Below are 26,772 nucleotides of genomic sequence, written 5' to 3'. Positions count from 1 at the left end.
TCTTGTTTTCTGAGAATGTCCAACTCTGTAATGAAGTCATTTCTAATAAACTTGCTTCTTTCACTGTGCTGACTCACCTCAATTTTTTTCCTGCACCAGATCTAAGAATCCTACTTTGTGGTCTGTATCAGGACCCTCTTTTCCAGCAACATCTTTCAGCAACACCATGAAGGGACACCAAGACAAGACCCCCACTCCAAGGAAAACAATCCACACAGAATCAACCAGCTGACACCTGCATGCTCTGTGCCTGACAAGACCCAAATGGCCAGCAATTTTCTCCTTCTCCAGTTAAACCTGTCCAACATTGAGGAACCTATCCAGGTGAGAACTGGCAACTCTAATTTACTCAGATGCCTTTCTGCAGGGGATTCAAATATTTGCTAATGCTCACTGATACCTTCACCGGTTAGATCGAGGCATTCCCCACCCCATCTGAAAAATGCTTACCAGAAGAAATAGCTCCTCAGTTTGGGTCATCTAAAAGCCTGCAAAGTGACAATGGCCCATCTTTCGCGGCAGGCGTATCCCAACACCTACCCTCAGCTTGAAGAATCCAATATGACCTTCACTCTGCGTGGAGACCGTGGTCCTCTGGAAAGGTGAAAGGGCTAATCCTACTCTAAAGAAGACTCTAGCTAAATCAGAGGCCTGACTATCTCTAACACCCATCGCTTACTGTGGGTTTGAACTGCTCCAAAGTAAAGCTTATAATGAAGACCTGACTATCTCTAACACCCATAGCTTACTGCGGGCTTGAACTGCTCCAAAGTCAAACTTACAATGAAGTCCTGTAGAGTTAACTTAAGGAAGGCCTTTCCTAACCACAGGTCTCCTAACAGAGGAAAGGACTCATCAATTACAAAAATATGTCCTCAATCTAGGGCAGGTGCAAGGCACTCTGTGAGTATGGAAACAAGAGTCCTCCCCTCCCACATGGGAGGAAAATTCAGTTTCGGGTCAGCTAGAAATTGAGTCTTAGTAAAGACGTGGGAGGAAGTTCTCCAGCTGACCAGCTTTCCCCAACGTGGAAGGGACCACAGCAGGGACACCTGAGCTCCCCAACAGACGTTCAACGCCAAGGGATGCACAGGTGGGTACACCTGTGTGCAAGTAAAGCTGTTGCTTATTCTGGGAGCCTGATGCGAGGCTGGGGGAGGTGGGCGCGGGGCTATTTCAGCCTTGGCGGAGGGCGGGCTGGGTCACTGAGCGTCTGCTCCTCCTCCTCGCGTCTCTTCTGCCGCCCTGATCCCGCCTTAGCCATGCGGGAGATCGTGCTCACGCAGGCCGGGCAGTGCGGGAACCAGATCGGCGCCAAGGTTGGCAGCGGGGGCTCTGAGGGCCCAGCTCGGGCCTGCGGGTGGCCAGGGAAGGTGTTGGCAGGGGCGGGGGCGGGTCCCTGCCGGGGACGTGGTGGGACTGGGCGGCTGGCGAGGCGGCCGGGGTGGACCCAGGGACACGGCGGCCTAGGGATGGGGGTGCGGATGAGGGTGGGGGTGCGGATGAGGGTGGGGGTGCGGATGAGGGTGGGGGTGGGAGAGGAGCTGGGGCACCCCCATGACTGGCCCTGGCCTGTCCGGCCCCTCCCGTCTCGCAGTTCTGGGAGGTGATCTCGGACGAACACGCCATCGACTCCGCGGGCACCTACCACGGGGACAGCCGCCTGCAGCTGGAGCGCATCGACGTGTACTACAACGAGGCCTGCGGTGAGACCCCCGACCTTCCCCGCCGCCCTCCTGGGAACGCGGCCCTCCCCTCGCTCATGCCCTCCCGCCCCTCTCAGGTGGCAGGTACGTGCCCCGCGCTGTGCTGGTGGATCTGGAGCCGGGCACCCTGGACTCTGTGCGCTCGGGGCCTTTCGGGCAGATCTTCAGGCCGGACAGCTTCATCTTCGGTGAGCTGTGGGGGAGGACTGGGGTGAGGTTCCTTAGCCGCTGAAAATCTAGGCGTGCCCCAAGGTCATGGCCGTGGGAACTGCGCAGCCAGGGCCCCAGAACACCCTCCTATCCTCCCAGTCGCTCCATCTGCCTCCTAAACGGGCTTTGGGAGGAAGGCCCAGGTGTCTCCTCAAAGTCAAGAGCTACTGATGTCAACTCCCTGCAGGGAGCTGAGCTGGGGCCGTGGCTCCTGCCTTCCCTGAAAATGGGCAGGAGCCACCTGCAGGGAGGTCTGTCAGCCTGTCTCAGGTTTGACTCCTGACTTAATTTCTAACAGGGAGGCTGCTGTCCTGTAACTCTGGGGGAGGGGTTTCATTTGCTCCACCTTCAGGGCGAATGGTCCTGTCACCTCACATGACACTTGGCCCTTTTTGCATTATGGTGACCACTGATGACCGTATACCTGGCCATCCAGTGACTGGCTGTACTGTCTTACAGGTCAGAGTGGGGCCGGAAACAACTGGGCCAGGGGGCACTACACGGAAGGCGCGGAGCTGATGGAGTCAGTGATGGACGTTGTCAGAAAGGAGGCTGAGAGCTGTGACTGCCTGCAGGGTTTCCAGCTGACCCACTCCCTGGGTGGGGGGACGGGGTCTGGGATGGGTACCCTTCTGCTCAGTAAGATCCGGGAGGAGTACCCAGACAGGATCATAAACACATTCAGCATCCTGCCCTCGCCCAGGGTGTCAGACACGGTGGTGGAGCCCTACAACGCCACCCTCTCTGTCCACCAGCTCATAGAAAACGCAGACGAGACCTTCTGTATAGACAACGAAGCGTTATACGACATCTGTTCCAGGACCCTGAAACTGCCCACGCCCACCTACGGTGACCTGAACCACCTGGTGTCTGCCACCATGAGCGGGGTCACCACGTGCCTGCGCTTCCCAGGCCAGCTGAATGCTGACCTGCGGAAGCTGGCCGTGAACATGGTCCCGTTTCCCCGGCTGCACTTCTTCATGCCCGGCTTTGCCCCCCTGACCAGCCGGGGCAGCCAGCAGTACCGGGCCCTGACGGTGGCTGAGCTTACACAGCAGATGTTTGACGCCAGGAATATGATGGCCGCGTGTGACCCTCGTCATGGCCGCTACCTAACGGCGGCTGCCATTTTCAGGGGTCGCATGCCCATGAGGGAGGTGGATGAACAAATGTTCAATATTCAAAATAAGAACAGCAGCTACTTCGCTGACTGGCTCCCCCACAACGTCAAAACAGCCGTCTGTGACATCCCGCCCCGGGGGCTAAAAATGTCAGCCACCTTCATTGGGAACAACACGGCCATCCAGGAACTCTTCAAGCGTGTCTCAGAGCAGTTTACAGCAATGTTCCGGCGCAAGGCCTTCCTCCATTGGTATACGGGCGAGGGGATGGATGAGATGGAATTTACGGAGGCGGAGAGCAACATGAATGACCTGGTTTCTGAGTATCAACAGTATCAGGATGCCACAGCTGAGGAGGAGGAGTTTGAGGAATATGCTGAGGAGGAGGAGGAGGAGGCCTAGAACTTTCCTTTTCTAGGTAAAGGGGGGAAGCAGTGTGGATTCTTTACTGTGTTCTGACTGCCATGTGTCACTACGCACTTGTTCGTGTCTTCACCTCTCCTCCTGCTGCATTTTAAAGCATTTTTATAGTATACGACTTTGCTGAATAAAGTATTCTCATAACATCTGGCTTCACCTCCAACTTCTATGGGCCCTCTGGCTACGGCTGCCAGGTGTGCACGGTTGTCCTGCAAGGCTGAAGCTGTCTGGGTTTGTCGCGTGCCCAGGAACAAGCATTCCAGTGGCTCCAGGAGGGGTGGGCATGGGCTGTGGACATGGCAGGCAGGCTTCACATGAACCTGGGGATGCCCTGGGCCTTGGGCAGCTACATGGTGGAAAGCCTGTTCTGAAGGCAAGCCTTGGCTTATCCCATGTTCCAGACTTCTAGGGGACCAGCTTGCCCTGTTTCTTGAACCCTAAAAGTGGTCAGTGACCCAGGTGGGCAATGTCCCCAAAGTCCCATCTCAGGGTAGGAATGCGGTCAGGCAGCTGGCTCTGAACCAGCAATGAAGGGTGGGCAAGTAGGACCCCAGCCACTCCATCACCATGACGGCCTGGGTGTGTTTGTGTGGCCTCATTCTTTTGAGGTGGGCATGGGATATCTGGCAGGGACTAGTGGGTAGAAATCAAGCCCAGTGTATACTCACATGCACTGACCCCTATGTAGAAGGGGATTAGGTCCTGGGGGCCATAGATGGTGGTTGCTCGGCCTGTGTGCTCGGGGCAGTCTCTCCAGAGGCACAGATTGGGTTTCTGAACAGGACCTGGGGAGATGGGCAGGTGCTCACAATGCTGCTTCCCCCAACTGGCAACCAGTGAGAAAAACACCCAAGTGGAGGTCTGACCTGCCCAGTCTGGAGGGCTGATGCTCTCTGGAAAGGTGGCTAATGTGTACTGTCTGCTGTCTCCCTGTCCCCCACTCCAAAACTTCAGGGCAAAAATAACCCAAGATTGTCAGGATGAGACTGAGGGTGGCACCTTTGGGGACAGGCTGTTTAGCCTGGCAAAGTCTCCTCCCCAGGCTTCTTGGGGAGCCCGGACTTCAAAGCCTGCTTTGGGGAAGCTGTCAAATAAGAGATGTGTGTGTGATCTGGTTGCCGGGCAGCATGCACGGTGATTTTCTACCTGACTCTTGTAGAACTTGTCCATGGCCCGTGTGATGGTCTCTTGGTAATTCCCACCCCCCCCCCCCCCATCACACAGATAAGATGAAGCCAGCATAGCCTGGGGGTGGGCCGAGGTATAGGTTCTACCCCAGGTCCCCTGGGCATACCCACCTGCCTTTGATGTGTCGGGGAAACAGGTGAGGCCCCTTTTTGTTCTCTGAATGTTGGCAATGGTCTATTGCAGCCAAATGGGAACAGGCAGGCAGGAGAGTGCCTCATCTCGAAAGAAGTGGCTCCTGGAAGCAGCTGGGAGCAGGGAGAGGTCCCCCATACTCCCCCAACCTGCTCTCGGAGCAGGAAAAGGAGCCTCTGTGACAGCCCTGCTCAGTGGCTCTCACTCTGAGGGGTGTCCTTGCCCAACCCAGGGGCGCACACATCTGAGATGGCCTTGCATGGACCTGGTTGGGAAGGTTCAGCTGCAGCATCCACTGGAACCTGCCTACACCTAGTGTCTCCACTCATGCGTGGGGCTAGATGCTCCTCCCTCCTGTAGTGGTACAGCCAGAGTGGCAGAGGGGGCAAGTCACTGCTGCAGTTCCCACCTCGGTCTGAGTGGGGGTCAGCCTGGGTGCCCATGTATTTCCCAATTACCTGGCTCCATCTGGGGGCTTCATGGACAGGAGTGGTGCTTTTCCAGGCCTCTTTTCCACATGCCAGCTATAGGCCCAGGTTTCCCAAGTTTCTGGAGCCCCTCTTCCAGCCTAGCAAGCATGGTGTGTTGTAGGGGAAGGACATCAAGCCTACAGGCAGCGGAACCTGTCTGGGTGTGTTCTCTACCCCTGGAGGCCCCTGGTTGTTTACCTCTTTGGGGTGAGAGTCGGCTTAGGATCTCAAAATTCTTGTAGGACTTCAGAACTATACAGACAGCGGCTCAGGAGGCAGCAGGGGCTGCGACTGGCAGCTAACCAGTGTAGTGGGGGTTGTAGGGCTCAGTTTGGTCTTGCAGGAAATTCAGGGAGGCTTGGATTTGCTGAAGCTGTAGACAAGCTTGGACTTGGATATGGAAACAGCAGGGAGCCGGGGCTCTTCTGCATGCTGGAGTCTGAGTATTTGTACCCTACTGCACCCACAGGTGTTCCCCATCTGGAGCACAGCTGTGGATAGAAGCCGGGAGAGCTGTGGAGGGAAGAGGAGGAGGAGGGAGTCTCAGGACAGCCCCAGGAGTTGTTTTTTTTTTTTTTTAAATTGATAAAATAGATAGACCATGAGCTAAGCTAATAAAACAAAAAAGAGAGAAGATTCAGATAAACACAATAGGAAATGACAAGGGGGATATTTCCACTGACACCACAGAAATACAACCAACAATTAGAGAATATTATGTATGCCTCTATGCATATAAACTAGAAAAGCTACAGGAAATGGATAAATTCCTGGACACATACACCCCCTGCAACTGAACCAGAAATAAGTTCAAACCCTGAACAGGCAAATAATGAGCTCTGAAATTGAGTAATATCTTGCCAACCAAAAAGCAGCACGGGATAAGAAAAATTCACATCTGAATTCTACCAGATGTACAAAGAAGAGCTGGTTCCATTCCTACTGAAACTCTTCCAAAAACTTGGGGAGAAGGGGCTGCTCCCTAGCACACTCTCTGAAGCCAGTATCATCCTGATACCAAAACTGGCAGAGACAGAACAAAAGTAGGCAACTTCAGGCTGATATTTTTCATGAACATCAATGCAAAAACCTCAACCTCAGCAAAATACTGGCAAACCAAATCCAGCAGCACATCAAAAAGCATATCCACCATGATCAAGTAGGCTTTATCCCCGGGATGCAAGGTTAGTTCAACGTATGGAAAATAATAAATGTGGTCTATCACATAAACATAACTAAAGACAAAAACAACATGATTATCTCAATAGATGCATAAAAGGCCTTCAATAAGATTCAACAATCCTTCACAATTAGCACTCTCAATAACCTAGATATTGAAGGAACATACCTCAAATTAATAAGAGCCATATATGACAAACTCACAGTCAATACCATACTGAATGGGCAACAGCTGGAAGCATTCCTCTTGAAAACTGGCACAAGACAAGGATGCCTTCTCTCACCACTCTTATTCAACATAGCGTTGGAAGTCCTGGCCAGGCAATCAGGCAAGATAAAAAAATAACGGGCATACAAATAGAAAGACAGAAAGTCAAACTATCCCTGTTTGAAGATAACATGATCTTATACCTAACAAATCCCATAATCTTGCCCCCAAAAGCTTCTTAAGCTGACAAACAGCTTCAGTAAAGTCTCAGGATACAAAATCAATGTTTGAAAATAACTAACATTGCCATATACAAACAACAGTCAAGCTGAGAGCCAAATAAAGAACACAATCCCACTCACAACTGCCACAGAAAAGGACAACATTCCTAGGAATACAGCTAACTAGGAAGGTGAAAGATCTCTACAAGGATAACTACAAAATGCTGCTCAAGAAACTAGATAATACAAACAAATGGAAAAAAATTCCATGCTTAAGATTTAAAAAAATCAATATTGTAAAAATGGCCATACTGCCCAAAACAATTTATAGATTCAATGCTATTCCTGTCAAACTACCAATGACATGCTTCACAGAACTAGAAAAAGCTATTTTAAAATTCATATAGAACCAAAAAATAGCCTGAATAGCCAAGGCAATCCCAAGCAGAAAGAACAAAGCTGGAGGCATCATGCTACCCAATTTCAAACTATACTACAGGGCTACAATAACCAAAACAGCATGGTACTGGAACAAAAACAGACACAAACACAAATGGAACAGAATAGAAAACTTAGAAATAAGGATGCACACCTAAAACTAAACAGCTATCTGATCTTTCACAAACCTGATAAAAATAAGCAATGGATGCCACTGCACTCCAGTCTGGGCAACAGAGTGAGACTCCATCTCAAGAAAACAAAAAACAACAACAACAAAAAACCCCACAAGCAATGGGGAAAAGATTCCCTATTACTAAATGTTACTGGGATAACTGTTTAGCCATTTGCAGAAGATTGAAACTGGACCCCTTCCATACATCATACACAAAAATTAACTTAAGATGAATGGAACACTTACATGTAAAACCTAAAACTATAAAAACTCCCGGAAGACAACCTAGGCAATACCATTCAGGACATGAAAATAGGCCAAAAATTCATGACAAAGACACCAAAAGCAATTGCAGCAAAAGCAAAAATAGGCAAATGGGATTTAATTAACTAAAGAGCTTCTTCACAGAAAAGAAAAATATCAACAGAGTGAACAGACAACCTACAGAATGGGAGAAAACTGTTGCAAACTATGCACCTGGCAAAGGTCTAATATCCGGCATCTATAAAGAACTTAACAAATTAACAAGAAAAAAACTCCATTAAAAGTGGGCAAAAGGGCCGGGCACGGTGGCTCAAGCCTGTAATCCCAGCACTTTGGGAGGCCGAGACGGGCGGATCATGAGGTCAGGAGATCGAGACCATCCTGGCTAACACGGTGAAACCCCGTCTCTACTAAAAAATACAAAAACTAGCCGGGCGAGGTGGTGGGCGCCTGTAGTCCCAGCTACTCGGGAGGCTGAGGCAGGAGAATGGCGTGAACCCGGGAGGCGGAGCTTGCAGTGAGCTGAGATCTGGCCACTGCACTCCAGCCCGGATGACAGAGCGAGACTCCGTCTCAAAAAAAAAAAAAAAAAAAAAAAAAAAGTGGGCAAAGTACATGAACAGACACTTTTCAAAAGAAAACATCCATGTAACCAAAAATCATATTTTAAAATGCTCAACATCACTGATCATTAGAGAAATGCAAATCAAAACCACAATGAGATACCATCTCACAACAGAATGGCTATTATCAAAAAGTCAAAAAGAAACAAATGCTGGCAAGGTTGCAGAGAAAAAGAGCCTTATACACTATAGGTGGGAGTGTAAATCAGTTCAACTATTGTGGAAGACAGTGTGGTGATTCCTCAAGGAACTAAAAACAGATATACCATTTGACCTAGCTATCTCATTACTGGGTATATACCTGAAGGAATACGAATCCTTCTATTCGAAAGACAAATGTATGTGTAAGTTCACTGCAGCACTATTCACAATTGCAAAGACATGGAATCAACCTGAATGCCCAGCAATCATAGCCTGAATAAAGAAAATGTGGCACATATACACCATGGAATCCTATGCAGCCATAAAAAAGAATGAGATCATGCCCTTTGCAGGAACCTGGATGGAGCTGAAGGCCATTATTTTTAGCAAAATAACACAGAAACAGAAAAACAAATACTGCATGTTCTCACTTATAAGTTGGAACTAAATGATGAGAACACATGGACACATGTAAAGGAACAAAAGACACTGGGTATTACCTGAGGGTAGAAGTGGGAGGAGGGAGAGAATCAGAAAAAAAGTAACTAATGAATACTAGGCTTTACACCTGGGTGATGAAGTAATCTACACAGCAAGCTCCCGTGACACAAGCTTACCTATGTAACAAGCCTGCACATGTGCCCCTGAACTTAAAATAAATGTTAAAAACGAAAAATAAAAATAGAAAGCAGTACTTTAGCCCTACCGTTTGTGTTAAGAATATGGTTTACTGTGAAAAAATACAGGCACTTACTAAAACTGTGGACCATCTGTGTGAGTTGAAGTCCCCTACACAAGTTAGGTATAATGTAAAGAGCAAAGCTAAAATAGCTGCATTTTAAGAGAAACTGTTTAGTTTTTCTACTTTGTATTTTTATTGACAAGCACACATTACACATGACCTGAAATCATACCATGTATAAATTAGTATGTGCATGATGAGCTCAATCTGTCAATGGGCTTTTATTCATAAGTGCTGCTGCTGTCTCTCTTCCCAGCTACTTTCATTATTTGAGGAGAGCACTGTGTTTGTATATGGAATTAAAAACAGACACAATGACACACTTGGGAGGTCGTAAGGAAAAAATCACGGAAAGGTGGCATTTTCAGCCCTGAGATTTATGTTAATGCACCACCCCCACCCTGTATCTCCTTCAGTGAACTTCTCCCCACTGACAAGAAATACCCATGTCTGTATGTCGGACAGTTTACATTCCCTGGTTCCCTTCTCGTCACCGCACCTGGGCAGTACAGAGTCACGAGAAACCCCAGGCCATGTGGCAGAAAGCCCACTGTCCCCACTTCACCACACTGTACTCTCTCCATCCAGCGCTAGCTGCAGCCAGGCTGTCTCACAGTCCAGAATGCCAGTCAGATACCAGGCTTTCTGCAATGCCTCGGCTGGGGCCCGCAGATAAGGATGGCCAAGGCTGGGGCCCGCAGATAAGGATGGCCAAGGCTGGGGCCGGCAGGCAAGGACAGCCAAGCAGTGCTCCAGAAGCCAGCAGTTGCCATCAATCAGTTTTACATCCGCCAGGCACTGTGAATCTCTGGACACCACAGGTGTTCTCTGCTGCCAGAGCTGAACTCTCATGTGAAGACTCCAGAAGGCCCTGAAATGTGGGCAGGATTCCATCATTGCCTGTCTGTGGCCACAAGGACACAGACTCTTTTAATGGCTGGTGAGATGTCCAGGACACTCGGGACTCCAGAAAGCCCCTTTTCAACTTTAGGCCTTAGCTGAGCTCTCCATTTACCTCAGGCCAGGCAGTGCACATTATGGGGGACACCACTGGGTGCTGGGATGAGGATGGCACTTGGCGTGTGAGCTAGGATTGGGTGCCCACCACTCTCTTCCCCAGCCAGGCAGTGGCCAGTAAGCATCTCTGGTTTCTGTCCCCTTACCAGCCTCCTCTGCTACGATTGCATTTCTGGCAGGCAGTGGATCAGGGAAGCACCAGCAGTTGAGGACCATGGGGAGAACCACTACTGGCCAAGCATTCCCAACCTGACAGCAGAACAAGAGTACAGCAGAGCTGAGGTGAACTTGGCAGAGAACTTTGAGACTGTGAAGGCAGCCAACACTTCTAAGTCATCACAACCTGCTTCTCCCACAGATTTATTGTAGACCAACTCAACCATCTCCATGCCAACAAGAAATGGTCCTCACTCTGAGCCATCACCCTTGGATTTAGATCATGGGGCTGTCCTGTCTTTAGTATGGAATTGAAAAGCTTTAATTTCTACAAAAATGTAAGGTTTTGGGCCACAGCCTTATTAAAACAAATAAACATGAGCACAGTGGAATATCTGGGGCCTAAACAAACTGCTACTTGGAAGTATAATCATCATCTTTTTGTTTGTTTCTTTAGCCTGGTAGGACAATATCAGAACTTTCCTTGGTCATAGAGAATATAAAACATAGTTTGAACAAAAGAAGCAATAAAGCTACAAACTACTTTTTGGTGTATTTGCTTAAGTATAAGATAGCTGATTGGGGCTTTATCATGTAACATTAGTTTGCTTAGTTTTCATTAAGTTTGCTAAACTTGAATTGTGAATAAATATATGGCTGATTCATATTGTAATTAAACTGCACATTGACATAAACTGTACGTTGAAAGTTGCACATTGTCATCCGAAATAATACTTAGGTAAAGCCAAAAATACGATAAACCAATGTCAAGGAACCTACCCTAAAATAAAAATACAGTTAACATGGAATTGCAAAACTAGAATGGGAGAAGCGTTTACCATAAGATCTTGTTTGGAACATTGAAATAACACTAGAAAAGAATTTTTCTAAATAGCTGCAATGTTCAACTGTGACTGTGAGTCTGTGAAGACCAGGCATTCTGAATCATTGCCCTGTGCCGTGTGGAAGTGCAATTTTACAGAATGCACTACAATAATTAATAAAATTATCTAATGGGAAAATTTTGATGAATAAGTATTTACACTATAAATATTTATATTATTAATGTATTGGTGCTATTATTTCACAAAATAAAAAAGCTGTAATACAGACTTTAAACACAAATAATAGCTTTACATTTCTAAATAAAGAAAAAATATAAATTTTGTGAAATATGGTTAAGAGTAATTGATAAAATAAAAATTGGGGCATAAATCATATTATAGTGTGGGTAGAGGTTGAAAAAAGTGGATGAAAATTTTAATGAGCCCTTTTTGCCTGCACTAAACTTAATCTTATAGGTGAACATTATAATATATATAGGGTACCTACTACTATCTGATCTACTTTTTACACAATGTATAAATCCTAGCCTATTGTTCTTAATGTCTGAACCTAAAATAACACACAAACATACAAGAGAACAAAATAAGGAAGAAATATATGGAGACAGTGACATTATCTAGATGGTGGAATGGGGGTCCCTACTTTTATATTCCCCTGTAGGAATAAAAACTAGTCAGCCATCCATCAACCAAAGTAACTTTATGAGAGAGCCAGGCACAGTGGCTCATGACAGTATCTCCTCCATTCAGGAGCCTGAGGCAGGAGGACTGCTATGAATCATATTTCTTACGCCAGACACAAAAATTGACTTAAAATAAAGATTTAAATTTAATACATAAATCCTTAAGAGAAAATCTTTAAAAAAGCATATGAAAAGCCTCCATGATACCGGCCTTGGCAATGATTTTTAAAAATATGATATCAAAAGTAGAGTAATAAAAGCAAACACAAAGTTGTAGTGTATCAAACTATTGTGCACGGCAAAAAATAAGAAAACCTTTAAGATGGGATAAAATATTTGCAAACCACATATGATAAGAAGTTAGTATTCAAAATATAGCAGAAAGTTATACAAATCAGAAACAAAACAATAATGATTATAATACCCAACTAAAAAATAGGCAAAAGACTAAAGATTTTTAACAAACATGTTCAAATGGCCAACAGGTGTGTAGAAAGCTGCTAAACATTACCATTCATCAGAAAATTGCAAATCAAACTCATAATGAGATAGCACTTTACAGCAGTTAGAATGGCCAATATCAAAAAGAAAAAATATGACAAGTGTTAATAAGGATGTGACAAAATATTTCTGTACAGTCTTAATAAGTTGTAACCTGGAAGAGTCATTATGAAAATTAGCAGGAAAATGTGGTATAAATAGACAACCGAATATTATTCACCCATAAACAAGAATGAAATTCTGCTCTTTCAACATGAATGGACCTGGGCACATTATGCTAAGCAACATAAGCTAGGTAACAAACGCTGTGTGTTCTCACTTAAATGGAGAATCTAAAAGGGCTGAACTCATAGAAGCAGAGAGTACAATGGTAATGACCAGGTCTGGAGGTAGAAAAAATGATCAGGTGTTTAAAGAGTACAAACTTCCAGTTTGTTCATCAACTTAATTGTATTAAACATTTTACAATATATACCTGTCAAATTATTATAATGTACACAGTACATAATTATGCAATTTTTATTGGTCAAAAAATTAATGTTATGTACACATGCATATAAACACATATGTGTGTATATACAAGTATGTAAAACATACACATATATATCAATGACATATGTTATGTATATTCTTGTGTGTGAATATTTGTGTACACTCACATATATCAATGACACAGTCCTAGTAAGCTTCAAACTAAACGAGAAAATTATAAAATGATAACTATTTAAAAATCAGGAAACAAATGGGAATTTAATACATGCTCAGCAATGTTCTAAGTTCCTCAAAGGCAAAGTACATGTTTTAAATGTAGAAAGCAGATACTTTAAACCATATTACAGTTTAGGAATTAGGGCACAGAGTGTTTATAGTATTGACCTCAATACCTACCAAAAACTTAAAATTTTGAAGGAAAATAACATTAGGTTTTATTATATGGGGCAGATACTTAGTGTTCTGATAAAATTTTTGAGTGGGAATTTCTGTAGAATCACATTTGAAACCTTCATAGGATATGAAATTATAAAGCAGAAAACATATGACATTTGGATGTGGTGTTTCCGGGATTTCTAAACCAAATCCCAGTATCTCCACTACTCTCACACATTTTAGACAAGACTCAAAATGGAAATTAGAAAATGTTTAACATAGAGTTCCTTAAAAATCACAGACGGCCCCATGTCCTCAAAAGCAATAAAAGAGCGAGCAGCCAGGTCCTCCAGTCGCTTGTAAGCCATGCAAAGGGCTTTGATTTTCTTTGTAACCTGGAAGAATGATCACGGAAGGGGAAGCCCAGTCCTAGAGATTGAAGAGCCTGGGGCAGAAGATGTCTGTCTCTATATAAGAGCAAGAGAAAGAAACCAGGGCTTCTCAGAAACCATTTCCATTGGGGCATAGCTTCCCAAACCACACTTTAAGATCTGGCTTTCTCCTTGACCTTTGGACATCTCATCTGTGTCATCTGCGTTATTCACTCCCACCTATTTGGATGTTTAGCTACTATCTTCTGTCTCCTCACACTCTGGGGCTTTTTCTTTTTCTCAAGATAGTAGATCAGGTTTAGCTTAGAGAACAGCCAAGGACTCTGTATTAGAAAAAGTAATATGACTTCTGCTGTGATTTTCCAATTGCTACTCAGTACTGTGCTCAGTGGAAAAAACAGAACATTATAAAAGAGTCTAAAAATTTAATACCAAATTCTGTTTCCTCACAGAAACGTTATGATATTTAAAAACCTTTCTAAATTTGTGGGTCCTTAGCTCCACGACCCAGTGCGGCTGAATCAAAACTTGGTGGTGGTTGGCTGGGCATGGTGGCTCACACCTCTGATCCCAGCACTCTGAGAGGCCAAGGCAGGCAAATCACTTAAGCCCAGGAGTCTGAGGCCAGCCTGGGCCACAGGGCGAGACCTATTGGGGGACGGCGGGGGGCGGGGGGTGCGGGGAGGGAAGGTGGTGGTAATGGGAGGTGGTAATGCGATTATAAGGTGTGGGCAACCATATTTTGTGCCTCTAAATTTCTGGAGTTACCACTAACCTAAAATTAAGGATACAGATCAGCTGAAGAAAGAAAAAGGTTTATGTCGAGATGAAGCCTCCTCCTGGGGGTCCGCAGCTGCAGCACCGCCAGGCAGCAGCATCCACGTCGTCCGACCCCCCGCAGCCCCACCAGGAGCCCGGCTCCAACCCGGGCGGGAGGGGACCGACCCTGAAGGGCGCAGGCGTGGGTTCCCTGAGGTCCCGGGTGTCCTCCCGCTCCCGGGACGCCCGGGCAATTCAAACATTCATCCAGCGCCGCCGCCACCGTCCAAGCGGGGGGAAGGGGCAGCGGGTCCCACAGACGCCAGCCAAGACCTGCGCTCCAGAGCCCGCGGGCTGCTTTCCCGGGGGAAGAACATTGTTTTCGCCCGCCACGAGGAAATCCGTCCCTGTGCACCCGGTTTCCCATTGCCACCGACTTCGTGTAAACTGCAGTCCCGAGGACACGAGAGAGACCCAGGCCTCCGGCCATGGACACGCTCGGCGCAACGGCTCCCGCCAGACGGACGGGCGCACTCTACAAATTTCGGGGTCCACCGCAGCAAGAGGACAGGGAGAGGCAAACAAAGGAAGGACCCTGTGAAACGCACCCCCAAAGCAACCAATGAATCCAAGAAAAAACACGTCTCAGGGCTCCCGCATGGGGATTTTCCCGCATGGGGTCCCTGACCCCTGTTCCAGCCCGGCCCAAGCACCCTCCACCGTACCCCAGCCTGCTCAAAGGGAAGGTGTCTACCCGAGCAGAGCCTCCCTCTCCAAGGCTCTGTGGCTCTCGCTCTCCAGCTCCCTCACCCTCTCCCTTTCTCTCCTTCCCCTCCACCTCGCGCTCCGCCATCGCCTTCTGTCTCGCTCACCCGCTCCATCTCTCTCTCCGTTTCTCTCTCTCCATCCCCGTCTCCCGTGCTCTCTTTCAAGCGGTGTCTGTCTTTGTCTGTATGTCCGTGTGTCCGTGTGTCCGTGTGTGTCTTTGTGTGCCCGCGCGTGCGCCCGTGTGTATCTGTGTGTGTCGGGGTGGGTTTGCTCGCGGTGGTGGGTGTGTCTGGGTGTCCGTCAGCCCCTCTTTCCCGGGATCAGGCTGCCGGGGCTCTAGTGCCAGCGCGGGGCAAAGCAGAGCCTTCCCGCCCCGTTGGCCACGGCCGGGTCCTCGTCGGGACAAGCGGCAACGGTGTGGGCTTTGGGAGAAAAAGGGCCCGCGGGGCTGGGCCGGCTGTTCGCCCCTGGGCAGCCCTGGAAGCTCTGGGTGTGTGGGGCAAGAGGGGGCGTTGCAGGAGGGGCGGCGAGGGAACCAAAACAGTGTTTCCGCGGCAAGGCGGACGACCGGAGGGGATCCCAGGACCGTGATCCCCGGGCCCTGACGCCGCGGAGCACACCTGGTCCTGAGCCGGCCCGATGTGTTGGAAGCTCGGGAGCTGAAGAGCCTGGGAAGGCCTGGAGCGTCTGCGAAAGGGAGGCCGCCGGAGAGCCTGGAGACTGGGCAGGGGATGGAGGCATCACGGCCTGACGACGGATTCCTGTTTCCTGCAACGTGGGGAGTCTCCACTGTGGCCGGTTTGGAAACTGGAAAGGAGAGCACCGACACGGTGCTGCTTTTCCACGCTTCCCTGGAGGTTTCTGGGTCCCCACAAAGCTCGGGGAAACAGTCAACATGATCAGACTTTCTGGGGCCGGAGACACGCGAGCAACAGGCCCCCTTGCAGAGGGTAAAGGAACGTGGGACCCGAAACCACGCTTCAGTCGGCCTGAGTGCGACTCCTGTGAGGACGGGACTATCCGCCTCGCGCTCTGCGGCAGGTTTCACGTGGGGATGTGCCATCTGTGAACCATGTGGATGAAAAGCGGACAACCACACGAGTCTCGGCTCATTGGCCTCTGGGCAATTCGCTCATTCCTTGGGAGACGGACTTGTCTGAATTGCTCCGGGACGAAGTGACCCAGGCTGGCGATCAGGGGGGCCGGTGAGCGCCCCGCAGGCCGACGCAGCTGTGGGCCTAGCACTCAGCCCGCACTGGGAACCCAACGTTTTCCCGGAGTGCGAGGTCCTGCTGGTCCTGGAGGCAGAAGACCGCTTTTCTCTCTGCCTTCGTTTCTGTTTCTTGCTCCTTTTCTCCCTCTGTCCATCCTTCCCTCTGTCCTTCCTTCTCTCCCTCTCTCCCTCCCTCCCTCTCTCTCCCTCCCTCCCTCTCTCTCCCTCCCTCCCTCTCTCTCCCTCCCTCCCTCTCTCCCTCCTTTCCTCTCTCCCTCCATCTGTACCTCCCCTTCTCCCTCTTTCCCTCTCTCTCTTCCTCTCCTTTTCTTTCCTTCCCTACCTCCATCCCTTCCAAGGTTCCTCCGTTCATCCGTCCTTTCCTGCCTCCGTCCTTCCCTCCCACTTTGTCTCCGTTCCTTTCCACATCTCTGCCCGGCTTCCCTCCCGGCTAGAAAGGGCAGAACCACGGTTTGCGCGAGATCTCAGGGTCTACATTTAGTTGGGCGCTCCACGTGATGCCGAGGAGGCTGGCGGGGCACGGGTGGGCGAGTGAGGGTGGAGCGGGGAGGCAGAGGAGTCTAGCCGCGGAAAGGAGAGCAGGCCTGGCCGCTGCCCGGGCCTGTGTTTCCAGGGGTGGAGGTCTCCGCCTGCCCCACTGAGGAACGCGGAGTGCGGGGCCGGGGGGCGCGGGGAGGGGTGCGAGGGGATGGGCTGAGAGCTCCGCCTGGACTGGTCCCAAAGCCTAGCCTGCTGCCTCCGGACCCGCGTAAGTGCAGTAGATGGCAGATCTCTGGGTACCTGGGCGGGCTCTGGGATCCCTGGGATGCTCAGGGAAGAACGACAGCCCTCCTCTGTGTGGGGTCTCTCGCCGGACCTGGAACCCAGGATCCTAGACAGGTCAGCTGGAAAGGAAGAGACGCCTCTCCACACCGAGCCAGAGGTTCGCCGCGAAAGAGGGGCCACCGCCCTGCCCCCACCCCGTCCCAACCCCGCGTCCTAAAGCTCCTCCAGCAGAGCCCGGTGTTCTTCCTGGCTGAGGAGTGGTTCCAGCGGAGCTGGCTCTTCCATGTCCTTCAGCTCTCCCAGTGGCTCCGTTGCTAGGAAAGGTTGTGCCTTTTGCTGAAATTCTGGGGTCAACAGGAGCTTGTATAACAGGGCTGATGTGAGTGCAGATGAACGTTCCGGCTACTGGAGCGGTTGGGAGGGCGCCTGGATGGCTTGTATCTGCTTCTGCCACGCAGAGGCCTCCGTGGTCACGGGCTGCGGAGGTAGATGTGCCTCGTCTTCGGATTCCCATGCGCCCTGACCACCTGGGGACCCTGGCCCCAGTCCCAAGGCGGACTCATGTAGGACGTGTGCGGCGCAAGTACACCTTGTTCCTGTGACTCAGCCTGAGCGGGCCCAGGCTGCCCCACTGAGCACGCGCCCAGAAGGCCACCATGCTGCGGGTCCTGATCCCCCTGCCATCTGTTCACACGCGGAGGTCACCCAGGTGTCTGAGGGTGGGACAGCGCCACTTCCAAAGGAGCCACGGCAGCAAACCCAAAATCTCCGCGTGCCGGGGCAGTTTGGAAGATTCCTTCCGCCTGCGAAGCCTGGCTGGGCTGCAGCAGAGGAGCGACCCTTGCTGCCTGGCTCAGAAAGCCCCCCGTACTCCATGCCCTGGTGTGGGTGAAGGTGACCAACGAGCGAGGAGGGTGGCACTCCCCAGGGCCGCGTTGCACAGGCCGCCTGCGTGCGCGGGTCCCTGCCACCCTGGCCTGGATGCCTGGACCTTCGATTCTGACGCGAAATCTGAATCCTGGACTCGAAAGGTCAAGTCTCTCTGGCCAGTTCGGGTCGGGGTTCCGCTCAAAGCATGCTGGCAGGGCATCTTTTCTGTTTGGGTTACAAACGAGGCTCCTTCGCCGGCCTCGTCCTCGGGCTTCCTGGGAAAGGGCTGTGGGAAGGTGTGGGGAGAGCATCGCGGGGACACCTGGCCGGAATTTCACGGACAGAGGCCTGAGGCTCGCGTGCACCTCTGTTGGCCTCTGCGCTTATAAAGACCTTTTTATAAGCGCCCTTATAAAGACCACCAGCTTCACCCCTTCGTGAATATGCGTGAGCACCCAAGGGCCATGGGTAGCCCGCCCTCCGAAGCCAGAAACCACTGGACCAGGGCCTTGTGTGGCAGGTGGAGGTGGGGCCAGACCGGCCGGGAAAGGGGGGCTTCTGGGGCTGGCTCTCTGGATTCTCCAGAATTCTACGGAAACTGGAAGTTTCTCTCTGGGCTCACACACGATTTCAGGGAGAAACCACCCTGAAAGGGTAGAGTGCGGAACTGAACCTCCATGACAGTCTTGAGTTTTCCAGGCCCTCTCTGTGAAGGCGACAATGCCAGTGGGTGTCGCCGATGCCGTGATAGTCTCACACACGCAGGTGTGTGAATCTCGTTCATTTTCATGTAGAAAACGAGAGCGAAACCACAGAGAAAAGAAACGTCCCGTGCATCACAGCCTGGCGATGGATTCCTGTTTCCTGCAACGTGGGGAGTCTCCACTGTGGCCGGTTTGGAAACTGGAAAGGAGAGCACCGACATGGTGCTCCTCTTCCACTCTTCCCTGGAGGTTTCTGGGTCCCCACAGAGCTCGGGAAACAGTCAACATGATCTCGCTTTTGGGGGCCAGAGACACGTGAGCAACAGGCCCCCTTGTAGATGGCAAAGGAACGTGGAACCCGAAACCACGAAACCACGTTTCAGTCGGCCTGAGTGCGACTCCTGCGTGGACGGGACTATCTACCTCGCGCTCTGTTGCAAGCCCAATCTGGGGCTATGTCATCTGTGAACCATGTGGATGAAAAACGGACGACCACCGGAGTCTCCGCTCATTGCTCTCTGGGGCAATTCGCTCATTCCTTGGGAGACGGAATTCGTCTGAATTGCTCCGGGATGAATTGACCCGGGCTGGCCATCCGGAGGGCCGGTGAGCGCCCCGCAGGCCGACGCGGCAGTGGGCCGGGCACTCAGCCTGCACTGGGCACCCAACATTTTCCCGGAGTCGAGGTCCTGCTGGTCCTGGAGGCAGAAGACGGCTTTTCTCTCTGCCTTGCTCTCTCTGTCTCTTGCTCCCTCCCCCCGTGTTTCCCTCCGTTCCGCCCTCAGTTCCTCCCTCCGTCCCTCTATCCCTCTATCTCTTCTAAGGTCCCTCCGTTCATCCGTTCTTTCCTCCCTCCATCGCTCCCTCTCTGTCTCCGTTCCTCTCCCCATCTCTGCTTGCGTTCCCTCCCGCGTAGAAAGGGCAGCACCCGGGTTTGCGCGGGGTCTCCGGTCTGCATTTAGCTGTCAGGCTCTCCAAGGTGATGCACAGGTAGGTGAGGGACGGTGGCCGGGGGAGGCAGAGGTGGCGAGACACGGAAAGCAGAGCAAGCCAGGCGGCTGTCCGGGCCAGTGTTTCCTGGGATGGAGGTCTCCGCCCAACCCACTGAAGAACGCGGGCGGCCGGGGGAGATGGGATGAGAGCTCCGCCTGGGCGGTCCCAAAGCCTAGCCGGCTGTCTGCAAACCCACGCATGAGCAGTAGACAGTCCACCTCCCGGTACCTGGACAGGCTCCGGGATCCCCGGGATGCTCAGGGAAGAATGACAGCCCTCCTCTGTGTAGTCTCTCGCCCGACCTGGAACTCAGGGATCCTAAGGCAGGTCAGCTGGAAGGAAAGAGACGCCTCTCCATACCCAGCCAGAGGTTCGCTACGAACCAGAGGCCGCCGCCCTGCCCCCACCCCGTCCCAACCCCGCGTCCTAAAGCTCCTCCAGCAGAGCCGGGTGTGCCTCCTGGTTGAGGGGTGATTCCAGCGGAGCGGGCTGTTCCACGTCCTTCAGCTCCCCCAGTGGCGCCGGATCTAGGGAAGGTTGTGCCTTTTGCTGAGACTCTGCGACAGGAGCTCATCTAACGCGCTGGAGGGGAGTGCAGACTAGCGCTGAGGCTCTTGGAGCGGTTGGGAGGGCGCCCGGATGGCTTGCATCTGTGCTAGACGCGGAGGCCTCCAGGGTCGCGGGCTCCGGAGGTGGAGCTGCCCTGTCTTCGGGTTCCCACGCCGCCCTGGCGACCTAGGGCTCCAGCCCCACCAGCGATTCCGCTGGGACGTCGGTGGCGCCAGCACACCTTGGTCTGTGACTCAGCTCGAGCGGACCCAGGCTGTCCCACTGAGCACGCGCCCAGCAGGCTGCTGTGCTGCGGGTCCTGGACTTCCTGTCATTTGTTGGGGTGCGGAGGCCACCGAGGAGTCGGAGGGTGGGAGAACCCCACTTCCACAGCAGCCAGGGCAGCATACGCAAAATCCCCGCGTGCCGGGGCAGGTTGGAAGATTCCTTCTGCCTGCGCAGCCTGGCTGGGCTGGAGCAGGGCGACGGCCCCTGCTACCTGGCTCACGAAAGCCCGCTGTGGGAGAGCCCCAGGCGCGCAGGGCATGTGGGGTGCGGGAAGCCCCGTTCCCCACGCCCCGGTGTGGGTGAACTCGATAGAGGAGGAAGGAGGGTGACACCTGCTGGGGTGTCAATTAATAACCACAGTGGCCTCAAAGAGCTCAAATGAAAGGAATAATTGCACGTCTCTCACTTTAAGTCCAGAGGCAGAAATGATTAAGCTTAGTGAAGATGTAGAATTTTCATCGCTAGAGAGAAGTCAACGCTTGGCTTCAAAACTTCAAAGGATGGGCACAGCGCACGGCTCACGCCTGTAATCCCAGCACTTTGGGAGGCCAAGGTGGGCGATCATGAGGTCAGGAGATGGAGACCATCCTGGCTAACACGGTGAAACCCCGTCTCTACCAAAAATATTTTTAAAAATTAGCCGGGCGTGGTGGCGGCGCCTGTGGTCCCAGGTACTCTAGACGCCGAGGCAGGAGAATGGCGTGAACCCGGGAGGCGGAGTTTGCAGTGAGCTGAGATCGCGCCACTGCACTCCAGCCTGGGCGACAGAGAGAGACTAAGAACAAAAACAAAGAAGAAAAGAAAAAAGGAAAAAAAGATTACTGCTTATTGACAATTCACCTAGCTACCCAGAAGCTTAGATGGAGATGTACTTGGAAATTAATGTTATTTTCATGGCTGCTAATACAATATCTACCCTTCAGCCTGTGGATCAAGGAGTGGATCAAGGAGTGGTTTGACTTTCAGGTCTTATTATTAAATAATAAATGCATTTTGTAAAGGTATAGCTGTCACAGACAGTGATTTCTTTGATGAAACTGGATAAACTTAATTGAAAACCTTTTGGAAAGGATTCGCCGTTAATCCTTTCATGATATTTCAACCTCCTCCCGTGAATCACAAACGTCCTTAATAGCAATCCTTAAATGCCACTAAGGACATTTGTGATTGATGGGAGGAGGTTGAAATATCAACATTAACAGGAGTTTGGAAGAAGTTGATTCCAGCCCTCCTGGATGACTTTGAGGGCTCAGGATGTCAGTGGAGGAAGTCCCTGCAGATGCGGTAGAAATCGCAAGACTAGAATTAGAATTAGAGCCTTAAGATGAGATGAAATTGCTGTAAACTCATGATAAAACTTGAACAAATGGGGAGTTGCTTCTTATGGATGAGAAAAGAAAATATTTTCTTGAGATGGAACCTACTCCATGTGGAGATGCTATGAACATTGCTGAAATGACAGCAAAGGATTTAGGATATTCCATAAACCTGGCTGAGAAAGCAGCTGCAGGGTTTGACAGGGTTGACTCCAGTTTTGAAGGAAGTTCTACTGTGGATGAAATGCTGTCAAACAGCATCATATGCCACAGGGAAATCTTTTGTAAAAGGAACAAACTTCATTGTTTTAAAAAATTGACACGGCACCCAACCTTCAGCAACTCCCACGCTAGTCAGTCAGCAGCCGTCAATACAAAGGCAAGATCCCCACCAGCAAAACCATTATGACTTGGTAAGGCTCAGATATTCATTAGTATTTTTTAGCAATTAAGTATTTTAAGTTATGTGCATATGTTTTAGACATAATGCTATTACTAATTAATTAATAATTATTAAATAGTCATTAGATGACAATATAGTTTAAGCATAACTTTTATAACCACTGGGAAACAAAATGTTTGTGGACTAACTTGATTGTAAGATTTGCCTTACTGCAGTGGTCTGGAATCAAACCAACACTATCTCTGAGGGGTGCTTGTAGGTTTTTGGTTGTAACATTTGCCTTATTGCAGTGGTCTGGAACCAAACCCACACTATCTCTGAGGGGTGCTTGTAGGTTTTTGGTTGTTCTTTGTTTTGAGAACAACAATGGGGTTTCCCTCTGTCGCCCAGGCCAGAGTGCAGTGGCGTGATCATAACTCACTGCAGCCTCAAACTGCTGGGTCAAGTGATTTTTCCACCACACCCTCTGGAGTAGTTGGGACTACATGCATGCAGCACTATGCCTGGCTATTTTTTTTATGTAGAGATGGGGTCTCACTATGTTGCCCCGCTGGCCTTGAACTCCTGGGCTCAAGCAATCCAGTCATTTCAACTTCCCAAAGTGCAGCCATTACAGGCTTGAGCCACTGCACCCAGCTTGTCTGCAGTTTTTAAAACAAAAACGGCCAGGCACGGTGGCTCACGCCTGTAATTCCAGCACTTTGGGAGGCTGAGGCAGATGGATCACGAGGTCAGGAGTTCGAGACAAGCCTGGCCAAATGGTGAACCCAGTCTCTACTAAAAATACAAAAATTAGCCAGGCACAGTGGTGGGCACCTGTAGATCCAGGTACTCGGGAAGCTGAGGCAGGAGAATCACTTGAACCCAGGAGGCAGATGTTGCAGTGAGCCGAGATCGTGCCACTGCACTCCAGCCTGGCAACAGAGCAAGACTCCATCAGAAAAACAAAAAACAAAACAACAAAAAAAAAAAACCACCGTAATTTAAAAGATTAAAGGTTAAGGTAGATTTTTACAAATGTATACGTCTACCATTATAGTATCATACAGAATGGTTTTACTGCCGTGAAGATTCTCTGTGCTCTGTGTATCCATCTCTTCCTTCCCCTTGGTTCATGGCAACCACTGATGTTTCTACTGTTCCCAGTTTCACCATTTCTGGAACGTCATATAATTGGAATCGAACAGCATGTAGACTTTTCGGATTGGCTTCTTCTCTGAGCAATATGCATTTAAGTTTCCGCCTTGTATTGTTTTGTGGCTTGACAGATCATCTCCTGTTAGCAGTAATATCCCGTCACCACTATACTTTTGACTCAGAACGTACAACATGAAGAGGAAACGTGAATGTGCACTGTAAGCTTTGAGCGACAATGAAGGGTCAAGGTAGGTCCTGGTTGTCACAGGTGCGCTGTGTGAGGCAGGAAGCTGTGGTGGGGAGGCTGTGTGTGGGGAAAGGGACACGTGGGAAGTCTGTGCTCTCTGCTCCGTTTAGCTGTGACCCTGCACTTCTCTAAAAAATAAAATTAGTTAAAATTAAAAGCAAAAAATTAGAAAAATTAAAACATTACAATGTGTCATATAGTTTTCAAATCGCAAGACAGAAAAAGACATAATATAGAAAACAAGGATAAAAATAAAACATCAGTGACAGAAGGCAGAAGACAGAAACGTGGAGCCAAACACATTGATTTATTTTAATCACTAATTATATTCATTTATACGAATTTATATTAAACATATTCAAAGAAAAAGGCAACCAATGTAGACTGACCTCAAGATGACCCAGATGTTGGAATTAGTGTGGATTTTTAAAGTAGTTATTATAATTCTTACTAAAATCAAAACCCCAAAAACCCTTATAATAAATGGATAGGAAATCATAGTAGAGAAGAAAAACTACAATAACAAAGGCTCAAGTAGAAATTCTAGAAGTGAAAGTTTTCCAAGTTAAAAAATAATAATCAGTTGTCTTCAGGAGCAGCTTGGAGGTGGTAAAGAGTCAATGAACCTAAAATACAATTGAAATTATTCAATCTGAAAAATGTGAGCAGTCATAGGTTGGAGTGTGGGAGCTTTTCCTTTGGTTAGTGCTTTTAGGTAATCTTGGTTTTGATATGATTACTAGGCTGATCTGTCAGGGGCTAAACAAAACTTTTGCTTTAAACAAAACTCATGATATCCTTGTGTTCAAGATGGAAGAAGAGTGGACCAGATGACAATATTTAGATGCAGTCATTCTTAACCTCTGTTGCTCTCCCAGTGGTCTAGCTGGGGTTTGTATAAAGCGGAATGGGAGAAAGAGGGATGGAGACCCCACCTACCCTCTCCATTTGTCCACTTGTCCTCCTTCACTAGTGGATAAAGTCCGCAGGAATAGGCAATGTATTATTTCAAATCTGTATCTTCTGTTGTCAAGATCTGTAATTAGTTCTGCTCGCTGGACTGGGATCAGGAACCGAGGGAACATTAGGGTGAACGAGGTGACATGGAATCCAAGAACACACTGTGCCTGCATGCAGAATGTTTGTGCCAGGAAAACCAGTCAGCAGGCAGATGGTCTCAGATACCAAGTGGGAGGCAAGATTCAGTTTCGTGAAGGCGGTGATCCTCAATGTGTGCTTCGTATCACTTGCTTCAGAATGACCTGGAGTACTTGTTTACATGCAAATGTGGAGCCCGGTCCTAGACCTGCTAAGCCTGCGTCTCCACGGATGGTCTTGGCAGTCGACATTGGAGACCTGCTAAGCCTGCGTCTCCACGGATGGGTCTCAGCAGTTGACATTGGAAACGTGCAGGTCCCTCGGAGACGCTTATGCAGATAAATTTGAACTGCTGTGTTTCAGGGTTAGGGAGCTGGCAAAAGCAAGGAATAGACCAAGCCCTTGGGTGAGAAGGCTGCATAGCCTTGGCACTATTAGCATTCTGGGCGGAACAGGATTTGGCCACGTGCTTCGCAGCATCCCTAGCCTCTACCCTCTAACACCACATCTCCGATGTGAAAACCAAAAATGTCCCCTGGGAGGCAAAATAGTCACCAGTTTGCAACAGGAACCACTGCTTTGTGGGATCAGAGTAGTTACTTTGTTTCCAATCCAAGGATCAGAATCCAAGATGAGACAAAGTGCAGCTATCGGAACTGGAGGGCCAAGCTGGAGCTAGACCTACAACAAACGCTCCAAAAGCTCCTTTCTAGGCCTGATCCCGTGCCTCAGCTACCGAGCTTGTACAGATGCCATGTAACGCTAGATCTGGTGACAGATGAAACCGAAAGGCTAGAACTCAATAGGGTCTTTCCGGTTAGGCCAGCACACAACGTGGACTTTTGACAACATCCAGATGCTTGAACAAACCTCAGTCCTGAGGCAGAATTCCCCGTGACTTCTGATCCACAGCCTGGGTGTGGAGTACTCACTGGGATTAGATGCCACGGGAATATTGTGTTTAGGAACTCTGAAAGAGACAGGCTTCAACAAAGCAGACCTAAGCAACACTTAGCATCTGAACTTCTTCAGCTTCCATTCCAGCCCACAAGGACAAAAGCTTCCCATACATATCCACTGTGGCTGACCCGTCCTCAGTAGGGAGTTTCCCCAGCACTGACCTCCCCTCTGTTCTGAGCCTACTTGCTCTTTTGTAATGTTTCCACTTTCGGTCCCACTCCCTAACAGATGGGTTGTCCTCTCCGCCCAGCCCCCTAGTTCTGATATTTGGGCTGTCTGTGATCTGGGTAGTACTTTGGAGGCAATATCAAAGCCTTATTGATTGGATTGGGAATTTCTAACTTCCTATTAAAGGCACTGATCAAGCATCCATTGTATAAAGTAAAGACTATGATCCAGTAAGACAGATTCCACAAGCAGCGCAGGAAGAATTGGTTTCTAGTACACTGCATGCTTCAGGACAGGAAATCCAGAAAAAAATTCTGTGGTACATTAAGTGTGTACTGTAGGTTTCATTTCCATATGAAAAATTGTAGTTAGCTAAAAAGTACATCCATGAAGAATCTTAAGCTTGTTTAATCCTAGTTAAACTAGTTACTAGTTAAACAATAATTTCACAACAACTCAAGAACTCTTTAAAAGCATTTCCTCTGAATATTTTATTCAGAAAAAAAACACAAAAAGATAAAGCAGAAACAAAAATCCCAGTCATTTGCAGTATCTGTCGGCTTTCAATTTGGCTCTCCTGTTTAAGCAAAGAAAAGTAATAAAATTAATCGTGTAAAGCATGCCATATATATTCAACTGCTACTAAATATAAAAAGCTTTAAAACTGTGTGGTCAATTTTGGTTATTATACTACCACAACACTTATATTAAAATATGTATACTTTTAAATTTGGTTTCTATAAAAAATGGATTCTAATCTTGTAACAGTTATTTCCTAACAGTCAATAAACGTTGCCTAAGGGCTTTTTCAATC

At 49.1% G+C, this 26,772-nt stretch overlaps 3 protein-coding genes across 9 annotated transcripts in view; 2 read left to right on the top strand and 1 right to left on the bottom strand.

Moving 5' to 3' along the window:
• Positions 1–1,262: 1,262 nt before the first annotated feature.
• Positions 1,263–3,574, top strand: TUBB8B (tubulin beta 8B). 7 transcript variants are annotated; one of them, XM_073017839.1, is made up of 5 exons: positions 1,263–1,319; positions 1,598–1,706; positions 1,784–1,894; positions 2,376–2,401; positions 2,474–3,574. In XM_073017839.1, exons 1-5 carry the CDS (start codon positions 1,263–1,265, stop codon positions 3,437–3,439), a joined length of 1,269 nt encoding a protein of 422 aa, XP_072873940.1. In that variant the 3' UTR covers positions 3,440–3,574. The 7 variants fall into 7 exon arrangements, with proteins under 7 accessions (XP_072873940.1, XP_072873945.1, XP_072873943.1 ...); XM_073017844.1 differs by having other exon boundaries at positions 2,376–2,467; positions 3,074–3,574; XM_073017842.1 differs by lacking the exon at positions 2,376–2,401 and having other exon boundaries at positions 1,784–1,868; positions 2,494–3,574.
• A 14,235-nt stretch (positions 3,575–17,809) lies between these two features.
• The window catches only part of LOC119622465 (uncharacterized), a 13,637-nt gene continuing 4,674 nt past the window's right edge, over positions 17,810–26,772 (top strand). The window contains exons 1-2 of the mRNA XM_073017792.1: positions 17,810–19,789; positions 23,617–23,733. Of these exons, the coding sequence (XP_072873893.1) occupies positions 17,882–18,484 (603 nt within the window). The 5' untranslated portion in view covers positions 17,810–17,881 and the 3' untranslated portion in view covers positions 18,485–19,789; positions 23,617–23,733. The remainder of the gene's footprint in view (positions 19,790–23,616; positions 23,734–26,772) is intronic.
• FRG1 (FSHD region gene 1) overlaps positions 26,423–26,772 on the bottom strand; it is a 23,416-nt gene continuing 23,066 nt past the window's right edge. Inside the window, exon 9 of the mRNA XM_008000520.3 lies at positions 26,423–26,535. Within this exon, the coding sequence (XP_007998711.1) occupies positions 26,499–26,535 (37 nt within the window). The 3' untranslated portion in view covers positions 26,423–26,498. The remainder of the gene's footprint in view (positions 26,536–26,772) is intronic.

Source organism: Chlorocebus sabaeus, chromosome 7, assembly GCF_047675955.1.
Source record: "Chlorocebus sabaeus isolate Y175 chromosome 7, mChlSab1.0.hap1, whole genome shotgun sequence".
Classification (NCBI taxonomy): Eukaryota; Metazoa; Chordata; class Mammalia; order Primates; family Cercopithecidae; genus Chlorocebus; species Chlorocebus sabaeus.
Note: the sequence above shows the minus strand (reverse complement) of the source record. Positions and strands in the feature narration are given on the sequence as shown.

Excerpts from the sequence above, each read along its gene's own strand:
- TUBB8B (XM_037994586.2), top strand. The coding sequence starts at position 1,263 with ATGCGGGAGATCGTGCTCACGCAGGCCGGGCAGTGCGGGAACCAGATC. Across the intron at positions 1,320-1,597 it reads GGAACCAGATCGGCGCCAAG|TTCTGGGAGGTGATCTCGGA; the intron begins GTTGGCAGCGGG and ends CCCGTCTCGCAG. Across the intron at positions 1,895-2,375 it reads GCCGGACAGCTTCATCTTCG|GTCAGAGTGGGGCCGGAAAC; the intron begins GTGAGCTGTGGG and ends ACTGTCTTACAG.